At 38.3% G+C, this 19,342-nt stretch overlaps 1 protein-coding gene across 3 annotated transcripts in view; it reads right to left on the bottom strand.

The window, feature by feature from the left end:
• The window catches only part of LIN52 (lin-52 DREAM MuvB core complex component), a 115,775-nt gene extending 96,594 nt beyond the window's left edge, over positions 1–19,181 (bottom strand). For 2 of the 3 annotated variants that reach the window (XM_025869668.2, XM_073895547.1), the window contains exons 1-5: positions 19,035–19,181; positions 13,526–13,600; positions 11,809–11,846; positions 7,367–7,433; positions 5,984–6,067 (exon numbers count right to left, since the gene is read on the bottom strand). In XM_025869668.2, coding sequence (XP_025725453.1) covers positions 5,984–6,067; positions 7,367–7,433; positions 11,809–11,846; positions 13,526–13,600; positions 19,035–19,065 — 295 coding nt within the window. In that variant the 5' untranslated portion in view covers positions 19,066–19,181. Of the gene's footprint in view, positions 1–370; positions 2,806–5,983; positions 6,068–7,366; positions 7,434–11,808; positions 11,847–13,525; positions 13,601–19,034 lie in introns of those variants that run through there. The other variant, XM_025869669.2, reaches the window with a different exon arrangement.
• Between the last annotated feature and the right edge of the window lie 161 nt (positions 19,182–19,342).

The following is a 19,342-nucleotide window of genomic DNA, read 5'->3' as shown; positions in this document are numbered from 1 at the left end:
GTATGTGCTACGGTGAGCGCTGTGAATTGTGCAAGACTGTTGAATCACAGATCTGTACTTCTGAAACAAATAACGCAACATATTTTAAGAAAAAAGGAAAAGAAGAAGATAACAGGAGAGGAAGAAAAGGGGAGTATGTCAGAGGGGGAGACGAACCATGAGAGATGATGGACTCTGAAAAACTGAGGGTTCTAGAGGGTAGGGGGGTGGGGGGATGGGTTAGCCTGGTGATGGGTATTGAGGAGGGCACGTTTTGCATGGTGCACTGGGTGTTATGAACAAACAATGAATCATGGAACACTGCATCAAAAACTAATGATGTAATATATGGTGATTAACATAACAATAAAAAAAATTAAAAAAAAAAAAGAAATTAAGCACTGATACATGCTACAACATAAACATCGAAAACATTATGTTAAATGAAAGAAACCAGTCACAAAGACCACATACTGTATGATTCCATTAATATGAAATGTCAAGAATAGGTAAATTCATGAAGACAGAAAGCAGATTAGCTGTCCCCTAGAAGAATGAATGCTAATGGGTACAGTGTTTCTTTTTGGGGAGATAAAAATGTTCTAAATTGTGGTGATAGCTGTACAACTCTAAATACATTAAAAGCCACTGAATTGCACAGTCTAAGTAGGTGAATTGTAGGGTGTGTGAATTATATCTCAACAAAGCTGCTATTAAAAAAAGAAAAAGAAGGGCGCCTGGGCTGCTCAGTCATCAAGCGTCTGCCTTCGGCTCAGGTCATGATCCCAGCGTCCTGGGATCGAGCCCCGCATCGGGCTCCCTGCTCAGCGGGAAGCCTGCTTCTCCCTCTCCCACTCCCCCTGCTTGTGTTCCCTCTCTCGCTGTGTCTCTCTGTCAAGTAAATAAACAAAATCTTTTAAAAATAAATAATTAAATAAAAGAAAAAAAAGAAAAAAAGAACAAGTGCATCAGAGTCCCAAGCTTTAGCCTTAGTTTCAAATGGCATGATCCTGTGCTTTCCCAATTTTCACACTGAATATAGCCATTAATTAGCTCCACGAGGGAAAAAAAAATTTTTAAAGGGTAAAAAGTGTTGAGAATCAGTGTTCAGTAGGGTCACAATGATAGTTCCATTGGTCTTTTTTTTTTTTTAAGATTTTATTTTTAAGTAATCTATACATCCAACATGGGGCTCAAATTTACAACCCCAAAATCAAGAGTCACATGCTCTATCAACTGAGCCAGCCAGGCACCCCTACTTTCATTGGTCTTAGGAATAAAGCAACCAATGGACTGTTGAAAAGACTAAATCAGGATCATGTCCAGGTCATATCAGTGATGGAATAAGATTCAAGTAGAAGATAAAATCAAACCATCATCAACAAGCTTCACCCTATTTTTACTATGTGTGGTTGATCATCCAGCCACTAGACAAAAAATTCCTGACACTACAAAACCCTCAAATGTTACTTCTCATCACTAAAACACCAACTATCCAAAAAAGAACAATTTCCAGAAACTTTCACCTTTTCAGTTTTAAGTCAATGGATTTCATTAGAAAAATTCTACCATTTCACCCGAAGTCATGAGCAATTGATCATTCATTCAATCAGCAAATACATACTTGTGTGTTTACTACATTCCAGGTACTCTATGGATCAGAAAGACAGCCCAAAGTATGATTCTTACCTGAAAGAGTTACAATCAATCAAGGGATAAGACATGTACCAAAATCTCCCAGAATGGTAAAAGTGCCATACAAATGAAACAAATGAACTGCTCTAGGAGCAATTTGAGAGGTCAGGAGAGTTCACTTTCCAGATAAGGAATGAAAAGGAAACGCTGATCAAAGAGGTAAATCTGGAACTGAACAGTGAAGGATGAATAGAAGTTCTAATACTAGAAAAAGGTCAGGGAGAGCTTTCTGAGGAAAAGGAATAGCATGGATAGACTTAAGAAGATGGGCAAGTGTTACAGGAAGAATGAGTATCTCAAATGGGAATAGTACATGGTGTTTGGGTAGGGGAGAAGTAAGGAGGAAAACTAGTCAATAAGCTAGGGCCAGAGTGAAGAGGATTTTGAATGCCATGCTAGAATATGAATTTGATCACATGGTCAATAAAGTACTAATAATGACTTATGAGCAAAGGACAAAAGAAGCAAATGATACTTTAGAAAAATTAACCTGAGAAGGGTAAACAAGATGGCCTGGAATGGGGTGGTGGAGAGGCAGGGAGACTAGTTAAAGACTGTAATAGTTCCAGAAACAGGAAGGACACTGAACTAAGAATGAAATGAAATTCTTTATATGGTAAGGCAGTTTACAATTTTTCATATTTCTATGTATTTCATGAGAATTTCATATTAATTAACTGCTCAAATCAAGCCAAGGGTCCCCATCATGACAAACTTTAAATGCCTATACAAAAAATTACTGCACTCCAAAATCCCAAAAGGGTTATCTGAGACATAATCACGTACCAAATCAAAGGGCATGGTTCATCTTCCAAAAGACACAATCTAGTTACTATCAGCCCTAGAAGGTACACATTAATTCTATACTAACATATAACAATGCTCTAGGGAAGTGACAAACAATCATGTTTTGAGGACAAATATTTTTTGCATTTCTTTTCTTTCCATCATCTTTATCAGTGCAGATATTTGCATGAAAACAGGATCACTGGTCCTTGGGGATTCATCAGTTCCTATTGCTTATTTTTCATCCATGTCATCCTCTCAATTAATGCAGGAAAGAGGATTGAGACATCGAAACACCAGATTAGGGTGTCAAGTAAATGTCAACCCCTAGGGTAGATGAATAATCTGTAAGGACAAAAAAAAGATCTTGTTTTTATGCAAATACACTATATACAATAAACCAAAGAGAGACTATACCCAAGAAGTCCAATACATATCAATATAAATCTTTCCAATTCTATTAGCTAAAACTATTTTCTATATGTCAGTTAATTTGTTGTAATCAGGGAAAAATGACAAGTTGCAAAGCATTGCCACAGAAATTGAAATAAGGCTGAATTTTGAACCAGAAAATAATTTTGAAAGATCTCAGCTGTGCTCATGGGACTCATATGGCAGAAATGAGCATTTGTTGCAGAATTTTGGTTCAGTGCTTAAGGTGGCTGAGTTAGGCAACGGCAAATCCCCACCTACAATGTCTTAAGTTTTAGAAATACAAACGCTTAACAGTAATAATGTTTTTAACTGTGTGAATTAAAAACTAAAACAAACCATACCAAGTTTCTGATTCTGTGGAAAGCCATTAAAATAAACTTTACTAATGTTTAGGGGAACCTTTATTCTAAAAACTGATAAAGAGAAAGATTCATTTATTCTGTAGAAACAGCTTTCAAGGTAATAATAAATAGTTGATAAGATAAAGTCCTTTGTAGAAAAATTCTATCTAATAACAAAAAAATGACAGAATTAGAGTATTACCATCTGGCAACCTGTAATAAAACAGGGGATCTAGGCAGTTACCAAAGGCTGCTAAAACTCTCGTGTAAGGCTGATAGAGAATTTTACAATGAATAATAAGGCTAACAATGCCTTCATCAACTAATTAATTTTAACATCACAAAGAGAGACAGGCAGACGTGATGTACCTTCTGATGGATGTATACAATACCATTTAGGAAATGGCCAAAAACAAAATAAAAAAGTCAAGCTGTACCTGCGCAAGCTTCTAGATCTAACTACGAGGAAATAAAAAGCGCTACCACAGAAATGTAAATAGCAAAATCCAGAATATGGAAAATTCTACAAAACAAATAACCAGTTTAATAAACAGCAAGGGAAAATAGAAGGGAGATGGAACCATGACAGATGAAGAGAGATTTAAGAGACGTATCAATCAAATACAGTGTATGAACCTTACTTAGGACCTGATTCTAATAAACCAACTGTATAAAGACAATTATAAGTCAACCAGGGAAATCCAAATCCTCATTAGCTATTGGACGATATTATGCAAGTTTGTTAAAAAATTTTAGACATAATAATGGAATTGTGGTTATTTTTAAAAAGGTGAGGGAAGGAGACAGATCTTGTCTTTTGGAAATACATACAGAATTATTGGGCGATGAGGTAATATAATATCTAAGATTTGCTTTAAAATAATTATGGGAGGTTGTATAAGTGAAAGAGATTGGCCATATGTTGACTATTGAAGCTGGGTCATTGGCTCCATGAGGTCAGTGTTCTACTCTCCCACTTTGGTATATGTTTAAAATTCTCCATAATAAAAAATGGGGGAAAATTTTTATCTTTCTCAGTAGGAAAGCAGAAAAAGAAAGACTAATCAGAGGAAATACAGCAATTTCAACTACAACTTACTAGAGATAATACTGTTGATAAATACATTTGGCAATACAGCATCTTCTTGATATAATGAGCATAAAATTTATTTCATTAAAAACAACTGACAGAGAGATAAAGGATTATTTATTATTACAGCATTTACTATCCAGAGCTAGTAACAGAATCAACTTTTATATTACACCAGCCTAGTATTCATGAATTTAATAATCACAGATTTGCCTTTCCATTATAAACCCTGGGGGTCCATGACATACATGGTAAATATTAATTTTGCCAACACATAAATTTTAATCATGAGAAATAAATGACCAGTAACAAGAGGAGAGTCAGGAAACAATGAGTGAACCTAGTAGACCACATAGCAACCATAGTCTGTTGTTTCCTGCTCCTTGATTCATGAAGTGATTAAAAAATATTTTCTTGGTAAAAGAAAGCCAACTGTTAATGACAGTGATGGAATATAGAAAAAGATAAGGAGGCCTAAGGAAGTGATGACTATTAGTCAAAAATTAAAAGTTTTTAAATGAAATTTTAAAGTGAAATACTGAATTTGACAGTAATTTAAATCAACAATGTAAACAAATCCTCTATATGCTCTATAAATAAGCAATTAATGAAACTGTTTTTGGAATTGTTCTAATCAGTGCAAAACTTGCATGTCTGAAGAAAATTGTAAGCTATTATAGCCTCTCACAATTGTGGATTCATGACGGTGTCAGGAAGTACCCATTGAGAACAAAGTTCTAACAACTGTATTTATGTTGAGTTTCTCTTTCAGTTACAAAGTGAGAATTCCTACAATTCCTTCCCCAGTTTTATAATGAATACAGTATGGGAAAAAATACAATCTATAGAGAAATAAATGTATACTAAAAGAACGGAGAGCAGACGGGAACAAATGAGAAGTTTTAAAACATTAGTCATGACAGTAGATTATATTCTTGGCCTGCTATATGGTCCTTCCTTTGGGGAACCAATCCTCCCTCCCATTCCACGGGATCTGAATCAGACTAACCCCTCTAATCTGTGTCTGCATTCTGGACCCAGCTTGGCCCACTAGGGTACTCCATGCTAACTGGCTAAAGGACTGGTTCTAAGATAGGTATCTGAGTCAAGATGGTACGGTCTGAGTCCTCCCAGGATCTTTCTTTTGGAATGTTCAGAAAAGACATTCTTTATTTTGGGATTATGAGATTTAAAGACACATTAACTGAAGCTCCTTTTGGCCACCTTCCCCAGGGCTAGTTCAAAGAACAAGACTAATGCAAGAGCCTTGAGATGAAAAACAAAAGCAAAAACGAGAGCACATCCCAAAGACATCATTAAAAGTCAAACATCTAGATACCCTCAAAGCTATTTCTACTCCTGAAATTTTGATTTATATAAACTAATAAGGTCTCTCTTTTCCTTAAACTACTTTGATTAGACATTCTATTGCTTTAAACTGAAAGGGTTTCCAATGTACTTTCACTACACAGAGAAAAATAACTTGTTACTGAGTAAACTCAGTAATTATTCCAGTATACTACATCATAAAAGGAACTCTAGATTACAGCGACTTCTTACCTTCACAACACTTAATAAAGATACTTTGAATTACAGCTAGTACTCATTATGAAATACACAACATGCAACCCTGAATAAATGTGATCTGGGTACTCACACTCATCCAGCCCCAGCTGATAGGCCAAATTCTGTAGGCCTCGTACCTTCTCCATCAAATTAGCTGTGGTGAGGCTCCCCAGTTCTGAAACAGAATCATTTATTTCAATACCGTATCTTTCTACTGTTCTCTAGTTAACAATCCATTCAGGTTTGAAATCCCTGTTATAAAAGTTTTCAAGCTTAATTCTTATCTAATAAGTAGAAAATGGATTCATATCTCTTCTTATCCAATCATTCCCTTTACACACACACACACACACACCCCCCCCAGTGAATTTTTCCTACTGTTACAAAATGCTTCAGATGAACTTATGTTTAAGGCACAGGTCAATTTGTATGGAACATAATGCTATGATCCCTCATTAAAAATTTAAAGTTTCCTTAGAAAATACATACTGATGAGACGTTATATAAATGTCCATTTGGAACATTACAAGAATGAACCTGAGATGCCCTTGAGACTTAATTTTTCCATGGTTGGAGGAGGGGATCTGCATTTAAGCATTTCATGCAGAACAATGAATTACTTCTGAAATCAAATAAAGGTGTTATTTTTCTCCCACTTATCATGCCACACTCATTATCCATATCTGGCATAAGTAGACTGTCGTGATCTGTTCAGCTGCTTAAATAGCTCAAAAATGCCAGATTTTTACCTTAATTTCAGTCTATTACTTTACAACCATCATGAATCTTATCACCGGAAAGATAAAAATTAAATAAAGTAGAGCAAAATCAAGGAAAATTAATGTTTTTTAATTTAAATTTCTACTTTGTGGTTGAGTTCCAAGTCATTTATCAAACAACAATATTCACTACTTATAGTATTCTTTATGGGAGAAATTGATGGGATAGAAAGAACTAAAAGACAGGTCTTAACCTACTAAGGGGTTATCAATTAACAGTACTGACAACAATATATAGCAGTAACTTCTAAATAAGGCACTTGGGTAAGACTGGTAAGAGACTAGACTTAAAAGATCAGTTTAAATTTTAACTCTTTCTAATAAATCTTGGTTAAGTTAACCTCTGAACCTTGGATATCATCATACCTAATTCACATGACATTTATGAGAATTAAATGGGAAAAATTTATATGAGAGCTTTTGTCGACTACAGCATTACACAAAATAAAGTTAATATTAAAGGAATTTAGCAGCAGAAGAAATCATTCTGAGTGGATCCTGAATTGAAGGGATTTATACATATGGAAAAGTAAAGATAAGCATTCAGACATGAAGAACCATGAATCAGCTTGATTAAGTAGGCGGTTTGACTGCAGCAAATACTTGTAAGGGCACAGTGAGAGAAAACTGGAAAGGTGGTTTGTAGAGGAACGTAAATGTCAGGTTAAAAGTCAGAGGTCACCAGCATTGCTTACCTTTCAACATGTCAATGTCATCACGTTCTATTTCAGCCATCCATTTGGGTGGAGAACTAGTAATAGGCTGTCAGAATATAAGAATATATCCACTCAGATACATACAAAATGTAAAGAAACTGTAATCTTCCTTCTTATAGAAAAGTAGCTTGTCACAGAGCCTTCACGTTGTTTGAAAATACTGTCACACAGCCTTCAGGTTGTTTGAAAAAACTATAATTTTGAAATTATAGTTTCAAAAACCCAGATTTCTCTAGGTTCAGATATGACCTACAGTTACCTTGCAAAATAATTCTGCTCATTTTTTACAGCTGGTCTCAAAGAAATTATCTTAGAAGAAAGGTCTGACTATTATTACTATTTCATGGATAAGAGGTTAGTAAAGCAATGAAAGAAATTACTTGAAATTCAGTTCTGATAAAAGCCTCCAACTGAACTGTTTGAGACAATCAGGAAGTAACATTCTCTGGCAGAGGGGAAGATTCATAGAACGATGTCTCTCTCTCTCTCTCCCCACACACACACACACACACACACACACACACACACACACACACACACACACACAGGAATATTACTCAACCATTAAAAAGAGGGAAATCTTGGGGCGCCTGGGTGGCTCAGTCGGTTGAGCGGCCAGCTCTTAGCTTTGGCTCAGGTCATGATCTTGGGATTAAGCCCAGTGTCAGGCTCTGTGTTCAGCAGGGAGTCGGCTTGAAGATTCTCTCCCTCTGCCCCTCCCCCCACTCGCATTCACCATCTCTAAAATAAATAAAATCTTAAAAAAAAAAATGAAATCTTGCCATTCGTGACAACATGAATGGACCTAGAAGGTATTATGTTAAGTGAAAATAAGTCAGACAAAGAAAGACAAACAGCATATGATTTCACTTATATGTGAATCTGAAACCAAAACAAATGAGCAAATAAAAAACAGAAAGAGACTCATGAATACAAAGAACAAACTGGTGGTTGTGTTGGGGGGATGGACAAAACAGGTGAGAGGGATTAAGGGGTACAAACTTTCAGTTATAAAGTAAATAAGTCACAGAAATGAAAAGAGCAGCATAGGGAATATAGCCAATAATAACGTAATATATATAATTGTTGATTCAGTGTTATACACCTGAAACTATTATATGTCAACTATACTTCAATTAAAATTTTTAAAAAGAGGAAATACTCAATTTGTGAGAAGACTGTGATGATCATCACTTCAGATTTCATTTTACTGTAGACATTTTAGGAAACTAGAATTTTAAGTTATCCTCTCATTTCTCAAAAGTAAACTTATAAAATATGAAAGAGAGCCCATTTTTGGAATAACTTTGAGCAACAGTTTTCAATCCTAGTTGCACATGAGAATCATCTATGGAACAAAAAAATACAGATGACCTGGCCACACTCCAGATGCACTGATTAAGAATATTGGAGGTGGAATGAGGGTTCAGTGGAGAGAACAGAGCAAGGGATATTACATATGTATTTTTTTTTAATGTAATACCGTCCATTTAACTTCAAAAACATTTTTGTATCCTAAAAATACAAAAGAGGTAACAGAACATTGCAAATTGTGTTTAGTACAGGTTCTTGAAATTTCATTATTGCAGTGGCTCTTTACAGACAACAAAGAGTTCTACAGTTCGTTTAAAAACAAAGTTGAAAACTACTACATTTAATTAAAAAAGATCCAAACACTTTTCATACCAGTGGACCCCCCTCCTTTTCCACAGGTAAGAATGGCAGCAGAAGGCTATGTCACTATACACACGAACAAGACAACGTGAGGCTCAATGAACACCCACTGCAGTGTTCACAGGTCTAGCCTCACAGCACACATCCCAAGCTACAACCATTACATATGTTTAGTTTTTAAAGCTCCACAACTGCACACTGATGATTCTGTTGCATGGTTGAGAAACATTATTTCAGCTTTGAGTCTTTTTTCTTTTTTTAATTAACATTTGCTTGGTACTATGTGACCAATGCATCGTGTAATTTCCAAATCAACCCTATGAAGCAGGTATTATTATCCTCATTTTACAAATGAAAAATGACGTATAGGACTTGCCTCTGGACACACAGCTACTGGAGCCAAGATTCAAACCCAGGAAGTCTGAGTTCAGAAACCACTACTCTATACTACCTTTCCTAGAAGGCCATTGGTCAAATTTGCCATTTTTACCCACCAGTAGGGAAACATACTATACCAGGGGATGTTAACCTGGGGTCCTGGGATGACCTAGAAACAAAACTTATTATGAATGTGCATACTTCTAGGGAAAAGGGGTAGATATACAATCAGATTTTAAAAAAACAACATATTTTAATAAAAGTGTTTTTTTAAGCCGCTTATTTCTATTTACAACTCAAAATATTTAGTTGTTACCAAATATAATTAACTAAACTGAAAAGTATGAATGAGAATGTAAGAAAATTAAGTTAGGTACTTTATACTCAATCTACTAGACAAAAGCTGATCTAATACTAATAGCTACTGAGTACTATTTATTATGTCCTAGGCACTATGCAAAGTATTTTACATGCATGATGGCATTTTATACTACAAATCCTATGAGGTAGTTTCAGATGAGAACACTAAGGCTCAAAAATGTTAGGAAACTTGCTCAGGTCACAGACAGTGAAGTAGCAGATTCAGGACTCAAATCCAAGTGTGTCTGACTCCAAAACCCTATACCATCCTGAACTCTCAGGCTTAGGCCTTACTGAATGTTAAATGAGCACAGGCCAGCTTTCATACAACCCTAGCTCTTGAATAAATGGAAGGTTACCAAAATCTAAACTACCTCTGAACAGATACTCTCAAGGAACCAGAAAGCCACACAGCCTTAATATATTTTATTTTTATTTGTTTATTTTTTAAAGATTTTATTTATTTATTTGAGAGAGAGAGAGAGAATGAGCAGGGGGAGAAGCAGAGCGAGAGGGACAAGTACAATGAGTAGCCCGATGCAGGGCTTGATCCCACGACCCCAAGATCATGATCTGAGACAAAATCAAGAGTCAGACACTCAACTGACTGAGCCACCCAGGTGCCCCTGGGGGGTGGCCTTAATATTTAACTCAGCACCTATAACTATAATAATAAGTAGAGAATACTAAGCACATAGCAAGGTACAGAAGATTCTTGAACTTTCATTGTTGTGGTGGTTCTTCCCTATACAGACAATGAAGAGTACTATAATTTATTTTTTAAAGATTTTATTTATTTATTTGATACAGAGAGAGCACACACAAGCAGGGGGAGCAGGAGAGGGAAAAGCAGGCTCCCTCCAGAGCCAGGAGCCTGATGCAGGGCTCAAACCTAGGACTCCAGAATCATGACCTCAGTCGAAGGCAGACGCTCAACCGACTGAGCCACCCAGGTGCCCCTCTACAGTTTGTTTAAAAACAAAGTTTAAAAAATTTAAAACTACCTTTAAAAACAAAGTTTTAAACTACCTTTAAAAATGTTTAAAACTACCACACTTCACTTGAAAAGTAAGAGTTATATTACAAATCCCCAATGGCATGGTTTACTAGACAGAGCATGAGCTCTGTAATAGATACAACTTGCATTTAAATCCTGGTCTGTCACTCCCTAGAACTTGGGCAAGTAATTTCCAAGGTTCTCTTTCAGTTAGTGCTTTTAACACTGGACTCAAATGCTTCTGCATATGGTGTTAAAAGTATGGATGCTAGTAATCAGATCAGTGGATTCAAAGCCTAGTTCTGCCACTTATAGCCTATAACCCTGGGTAACCTACTTAACCTCTCTCTTTGTGCCCATTTCCTTATCTATAAAATTGGGATAATAAATAGTACCTATACCCTACATAGTTTTGTGACGATTAAATGATATACATGAAGTACAGAGAATAGTACCAGGCATACGGTAAGCACTATGTAAGTGCTAGCTGATACTATAATCACATTCTCCTGGTTGTGGGAATATAAGAGAATATATGGAGAGCATCAAGCACAGTGCCTGCTGCCCTGAAAGTACAAAGGTTGCGGCTCTAATGGATGTCTTCCTTTGCTTTTTGTTAAGCCACTGAGAAATTTCAAAATCTTGTAAGGAGGTATAAGATAAGGTCAATAATGCATCCCATAAACAAAAGAGAAAAGCTTCAAAATATTGGTTTGGGCAAGAAAGAATACTGGTGTTACATCAAAGATTTCAACTGCTTTACCTTAAAAGCTTTCAAGCTGAGGAAAGAGGCTAATACACAAAGGTCAAAATGCCAAAACAGAACATCTGAACAGAGGAAGACATTATCATCAACATGATGATAATGTACACAGATTTCCAGGGCTGTAGTTACAAACTGATTGGAGCCTATAACATTTTTCTTGAAAATAAAGAAATAGGAAATATTTGAGCTTTTATTAAGGAGCAAAACACTGGATAAACTTCATTAGGTAAGTGAAATATTACTTACACTTTTAAAGGAAGCTGCAAATTCAGCGACACCTGGTACTGAAAAGAAAAAACACATTATTTATTAAATAAACATTTTAGTGCCCCAGACATAGAGGATCCAAATAATAAGAAGAAAACAGCCTTGTCGTCAAGGAGCTTATAGTCTGGAAGAGGAGGAAGAGTAACTCAGTAATTATAATACTGGTTAAGTGCTCCAAGAAAGATACCAGGCATTATGGGAAGAAAGAAAAGAAAAAGAAATCTGTATCAGACTGAGGGGGCAGGAAAAGCTTCTTAGAGAAAATGCCTCAACCAAACTTGCAATGACAGGAGTTAGCTGGGAGAATGGGAGATACACTATCTCTTACCAGAAAGTTTAAATTTCTTTTTTAGGTATGCTGTCCTGCCATGGATTGACAACTGGATAATTGTTTATTTAAATGCCCAAAGGGAAGAATCACATTAGAAAACAGAAAGATAAAAAGCAGATATTTAAAAATAAAATACTGTTCAACCTCACTAATAAAGAAATATGAACTAAAAATAATAAAAATCAGTAACATCCATGGGCACCTGGTGGCTCAGTCAGTTGAGCATCTGACTCTTGGTTTTGGCTCAGATCATGATCTCAGAGTCATGAGATTGGGCAGCCCCCCCCCACCGCCACGTCAGACTCTGTGCTCAGCATGCAGTCTTCCTGAAATTCTCTCTCTCCCTCTGCCCCTCCCCGCCCTCTAAAATAAATAAATAAATCTTTAAAACAAATTTGGTAACATCCAATATTGGTTAGTATGTGGGTAAATGGGCACTCTCACACACAGCCATCATCTTCCTTGTGCACAAAGATACGTGTTAGTTGTTTGTAATATCAAACAGTGGATCTTGGGTTTCCAAATAGGGTAGGAATACATAAACTACAGTTTATCTATTATAATGAAATACTTTAGGAGAATGAAGTAGATCTACACCTACTAACATAGAAAGATCCATTAACAAATTACTAGGTAGAATAAGTTAAGCTACATTAACTTAACCATGTACATATGACCCCATCATTATACCAAAAAAATAAAATAAAATAAAACAAAAACCCAAACAAACCCAAAAAACCCTGCTGTATACTTTATAAATACGTATTTAGGGGTGCCTGGGTGGCTCAGTCATTAAGCGTCTGCCTTCAGCTCAGGTCATGATCCCAGGGTCCTGGGATCGAGCCCCACATCGGGCTCCCTGCTCAGTGGGGAGTCTGCTTCTCCCTCTCCCACTCCCCCTGCTTGTGTTCCCTCTCTCGCTGTGTCTCTGTCAAATAAATAAATCTTAAAAAAAAAATCTTTAAAAAAAAACTTTAAAAAATAAATAATAAAAATACGTATTTATTTGTTTACCATATAACCATATGGTTAACCATATGGTTAACCATAAAAAAGGCCAAAAGGATTTGTACCAAACTATTAATTGTGCGTTTATAAGAGTGAGTGAAGGAGGTGAGGAACTGCTACTTTCTGTATCTCTGTTCTTTTAAGGCTCTCTATCATTTCCTGAGTCACACTGTGTCCTGAAAAAGTTAAACTACCAAACAGCTATTCTTAACATTAGACCACAGAATTCAGTCTCTTCCCTGTGAAGTAAAATCAAAATTTTAACCATTACAGTTAAATGATAACTTCAAAAATCTCTCTCAAAGTAGCACTGGGTTCTGCTGTATTGATTCTGATATCAAGAAACCAAAAACTTACATTGTTCTGGCCAAAGGTCTGGTGAGGCACGGTCAAGTTTTTCAAAACTTAGCAAAGATGCTTCCAGATCTGTCCCTAGAACAAAACACCCAGATGAGCCAAGAAGACACAAAACACATAAATTTATATTTTACAACATTTCAGTCTCAAAGAACACAACAAACTGGAAACTTCACTTGGAAGTCTAGAAATCTGAGTTTTTTTTTTTAAAGATTTTATTTATTTATTTGAAAGAGAGACAGAGAGGGCGAGCGGGGTGAGGGGCAGAGGGAGAAGCAGACTCCAGGATCATGACCAGAGCTGAAGGCAGACGCTTAACTGACTAAGCCACCCACGTGCTCCAGAAATCTGAGTTCTATAACCACTGATACTGCTGGGGCATGATGTTATACAAATAAATCATTCTCCTTCATCAAACTTCACTTCTCTGATCTCTAAAATGGGAGCAATAGTTTAGTGGGGTGTTAGGAAAAATAAATATCAACAAACTCACCTGCATCTTCACTCATACTCTTAGACTTTTCCGCAATTAAGACAAACTCCTCTGCAGAGCTCTGGATGTCATTTTCTCTTGCTTTGTCAAAGACATAATCTTCAATAATCTCTCTTGCACAATCAATTTCTATCTTCTCTACTGGCTCCTACTCAACAGCAAGTAAGCCTGCTCTAGAATTCCCCTTCTTTGAAAAAAAACTCTTCTGGGACCCCACTACCTCCTTTCTCCTCCTTCATTACAAAAGTTCTTGAGTTGTCTATCCTGATGTCTCCATTTCTTCACCTCACATTCTCTCCTTAACCCAAGACAATCAGGCTTCTGCTCCCACATACATGGAGAGTGCTGTGGTCAATGTCACCTAATACCTATGTTGCTAAATCCAGTGGTAACTTCTCTGTTGTCTGTGACTTCTTTGCAGCATTTACACACTGACCACTCTCCTTGAAAAACTCCACTTCCAGGGCCCCTGGGTGGCTGAGCCAGTTAAGCATCTGACTCTTGGTTTCGGCTCAGGTCTTGATCTTAGGGTTGTGAGATCAAGCCCTGCATCAGTCTTCATGCTCAGCGGGGAGTCTGCTTGAGATTTTCTCGCTTTCCCTCTCCCTCTGTCCCCCCACTCGCACATGCTCTCTCTCTCTCAAATATATAAATAAATCCTTAAAAAAAAAAGAGAGAGAGAAAAGAAAAACTCCACTACCAGCTTCTGTTAAACCACTATGCTGGTTTTTCCTCCTACCTCACCGACTCCTTCCTTACTTTCCTCCACTCAGGTCCCAGCGCAGTCTGGCTTCATTCTTTACCTAAAGCCTCCTAAGGAGATCTCATCTAGCCCCATAGTCTTTACTGTCATTTATATGTCAATAACTCCACATTTATATTTCCAGTCCCAAGCTTTCCCAGAACTTCAGAGGTATAGCTATGAGGCTACTTAACAAACTTCTCTGCTAGAGCTCTGATAACTCTTGACATCTCTCACCATTTACATGTGTGAAAACCTTTCTGAGTCTAATAATTACGTTCAAAACCACCTCCATCTTGGGCGCCTGGGTGGCTCAGTTGTTTAAGCAACTGCCTTCGGCTCAGGTCATGATCCTGGAGTCCTGGGATCGAGTCCCACATCGGGTTCCCTGCTCAGCAGGGAATCTGCTTCTCCCTCTGACCCTCTTCCCTCTCGTGCTCTCTATCTCTCATTCTCTCTCTCTCAAATAAATAAATAAAATCTTAAAAAAAAAAAAAACCCACCTCCATCTCAAGAAATAGCACCACCATGAACCCCAGTTCTCAAATCAAAACCCAGAGGTCATCCATCCTTCATGCCTCCCTTTCCTTCAATCTTTCATTACAATCCATTAGTAAATCCAGTAGTTTCCATCTTCAAAATACACCATAAACCAAATTAATTAACCAAGGAACCATCACTTCTCTCCCAGACTACTTCAGAAGGCTCTCAACAGTTCTCCCTTTTTTTTTTTTTTTAAGATTTTATTTATTTATTTGACAGAGAGACACAGCGAGAGAGGGAACACAAGCAGGGGGAGTGGGAGAGGGAGAAGCAGGCTCCCCGCTGAGCAGGGAGCCCGATGTGGGGCTCGATCCCAGGACCCTGGGATCATGACCTGAGCCGAAGGCAGACGCTTAATGACTGAGCCACCCAGGCGCCCTCAACAGTTCTCCCTGCTTCTATTCTTACCTCTTCCCCTCTCTACCCAAATCTGTTCTTCACAAAGTAGCCAGAACTATTTTTTTTTTTTAATGTCAATCAGTTTGTGTGGCTCTTTAGAGTAAGGGACTTCTTCCCAGCTAATTTCATGAATGTATATCGGCCATGCCCTAAAAATAATCATGCATGATCCAGCCCTTGCCTAATTCTTTGACACCACTTCTTCGCCACTCACGGCTCAGCACACAGTAAGTTCTCAAAATTAATAACAATTAACATTTGTTAATTACACATTGTGTGCTCAGTATCCTAACTAGTCGTATAAGTTAATGATCTAAACAGCGATTCTTAACACTTTCTGGGTGAGTCACATCTCCAGAAATGTGGAGGCGGGGGGGGGAAGCTATGGCCTCATTCCCTGGAGAATGTACATATATATAAAATTTTTCAACATGTGTTTTTCTCTAACCTGAATTTTTTTTCCCAAATATTCTAAGGGAATTTCCAGCAGCATTCTAGTTGGTAAAGAACTCAACCCTAATAAATTGCCTTAACTAAAACATCCAAAAATGATAACAAAGAAAAGCTGTATGTAATACACAAAATGCCAAATTTCAAACTCCTTAGGAATGTTACTGATGTGAAGTTCAACCATAACAAAAGTGAGTTTATCAAGAATAGGATCTGATAACAAACAAGGGTGGCCTTATGATATCACTGTCTGGGGCATAACTCAGACTCTGCTATGAGTGTTACTCTCATACATTAAGTAATTTCAATGTTTTCCTTTTTTTTTTTTTTTTAAGATTTTATTTAATTTTCAACAGAGAGAGAGACAGCAAGAGAGGGAACACAAGCAGGGGGAGAGGGAGAAGCAGGCTCCTCGCTGAGCAGCGAGTCTGATGTGGGGCTCGATCCCAGGACCCGGGGATTATGACCTGAGCCAAAGGCAGACACTCAACTGACTGAGCCACCCAGGCGCCCCTCAATGTTCTCCTTTTTAAAGATATCCCAAGCAGGGGTGCCTGGGTGGCTTAGCCGGTTAAGCATCTCCCTTTGGCTCAGGTCATGATCCCAGGGTCCTGCTGGCTCAGGTCATGATCCCAGGGTCATGCACTCTCTCTCTCTCAAATAAATGAATAAAACCTTTTATAAAAAACCAAGTGTGCAAATAGAGTGAGTACGGAGATGGTTAGAAGACCAATGGAAAACAAAATGTTTCCAATATTTTTCATAGCCAAAAAAGGAAAATAAATAGAGAAGACAGGAAAAAATCAAATACAAGGAACACAGCTCTAAAATCTGCAAAACTTATAAATTATAAAAACAATTTAGTAATAAACTGAAAATTATAATAGCAGTTACTTCTACTTCTTTCACTTGGCTGATTTTTTTTAAAATTCTGGTTAAGATACACATAACAAAATTTACCACTTCAGCCATCTTTAAGAGTACAGTTCAGTGGCATTAATAACATTCACACTGCTGTGTAACCATCGTTACCATCCCTCTCCTGTATATTTTCATCATCCCAACCTGAAATTCTCTAGTCATTAAACAATAACTCCCCGATCCCTTAGCCAACTTTTTAAATGTCCTTTTTTTCTAGCAAGAAAAAACACATTTTAAGAGAGCATCCAGGAAAGAGAAGGAATCGCTTGCTCTCTCTCTTTTTTTAAAGATTTATTTAAGATTTATTTATTTATTTAAGAGCGAGCGAGCAGGAGCACAGAGAGAATCCTCAAGCAGACTCCCTGCTGAGCATGGAGCCCCATGTGTGGCTCAATTCCAGAACCCTGAGATCATGACCTGAGTGGAAATCAAGAGTTGGCTGCCTAACTGACTGAGCCACCCAGGTACCCCAGGGAATCTCTTTTGAATCTGAACACCCATAATTTCTTATACAGTATGCACTTGTGCTCAAAAAACTTAAGACTAAGTTAAGCTTGAAACCTGAGACTAATAAATTATTTATGTAGATATTCTAAAAGGTCTCCTGCTTGCCAGACACTGTGCTAAACTCTGGGATATGAACAAGACACTTGGAATTTATAAACCAGCATGAAAGGGGCAAAGTTAACAGAATAACTATGCTGACAATGAAGGTAACGAGATAGTGAATAATAGTGAGGAGAGGCAACTCCAGATACTGTGTTCTGGGAAACCTTCTCTGAGAGGTGACATCTAAAATGAGACCTGACATGATCTCAGGGTCGTGAGATCAATCCCTGCGTAGGGCAGAAGTTCAGAGCGGAGTCCGCTTGAGATTCTTTCCCCCTCCCACTCCTTCCCCCTCTGCTCCACCCGATCCTCCCACACACGCTCTCACTCTCTCTCTCTTAAAAAAAAAAAAAGTAAAAAATAATAAAAAAGCGTTTACATGATTGATTAATATTTTCCTCTCCCAAAGCACCTAGCATTATGCCTTTCATATAGCGGGAACTCAGTAACAGCTCTCCTGGCCTCAATTTCCTTATTCCTGAAATAAACTTCCAAGATTTCTTCCAAACACAAAATGTGTTTGAGGGGAAAAAACTACGTATCAATGAAACGGACATGGGAATGGTGGCGGTAGAAGTAAAAATTAAGTGAGTCCAGAAATGACTGCAAAACCGTAACTAAGGCAGAACCGCGCGCAAAAACCTGTGGTTATAACAAAACCGCTTGCTATCTGAAATGCCTTGCATCTTAAGACAACATATAAACAGAAATCATTCACTCACTCAGCTTCAGGAAACAACACATACAGTAGAAGCAAGAAGAGTATGAGCTAAGTGCATGACTACACTGAAATGCTCACTTATCTTCCTCCGGACTCTCACTGCGAAGGGCCAAGACAGGGCAACGGTCCCAATCTACCCAGAAAGGAGAGTAATCAGGTTTTGCTTGAGGCTTAATCCCGGGATGAGGTCAGCCACCAATCTTAGCTAGCATTTGAGAAAATCGTTCCAGATGCCCAAAAAGAAGAAAATCGACCCTTCAATGGTGCGCCCTGAGAAGGAGAAAGCTACACTAAGGCACCACATTTACCCCAGCAGTACCTCCTCCTCGGCCCTGCCTCACCCAAATGGGGCTGAGGCAGGGCCAGGGCGCCCCCCGTCCTTTCGCCTGGAATGCGCCCCACGAGGGTGCCCTCCTCCACCCTCTTGGTACAGAGGGGAAACCGGGCACCTCCAGAGCTGCTGTGAAGAACCAGCGAGCCTGAGGACGCACTCGCATCCTAAGGAACAGTGGAAAGGAAAGGGTTGGAGCTCAAGAAAAAAAGCGTAAGTCTAAGCGGCAGAAGAGAGTGGAAGTCCCCAGCAGAGCAAAGAAGGAGGTTACAGCCGAAAAATTCCTAAGCCGGGTCTTACCGTCTGTGGGAGACGCCATTTTCCAACCCATGTCACGTGACGCGGCCAACCGTCGGCGGGAAAGCAAGGATCCATAAGCCACGCCCCCCAAAGAAACCCTATCCCCAACTCGCAGCCCCGTCTTATTTCCCCGCCCTATAGGGCAATCTTTGCTAGCCCCGCCCCCAGTGCTGGCCACACCCCCTCGCGCAGTGGAAGAGGTGGAGCTACTGCAAAGTTCTTGAAGGCTCTTATTTACTTTCCTCGGTGAGGGGGTGGGGCCGCGGTCGTCTCTGTGGCCAATCCGGGTTCCCGTTTAGGGGGCGTCT

Source organism: Callorhinus ursinus, unplaced genomic scaffold (genome assembly GCF_003265705.2).
Source record: "Callorhinus ursinus isolate GAN/ISIS: 27379988/994484 unplaced genomic scaffold, GSC_fseal_2.0 scaffold8, whole genome shotgun sequence".
Taxonomy (NCBI): domain Eukaryota; kingdom Metazoa; phylum Chordata; class Mammalia; order Carnivora; family Otariidae; genus Callorhinus; species Callorhinus ursinus.
The sequence above is the reverse complement of the archived record's forward strand: the minus strand, read 5'-3'. Positions and strand labels throughout refer to the sequence as shown.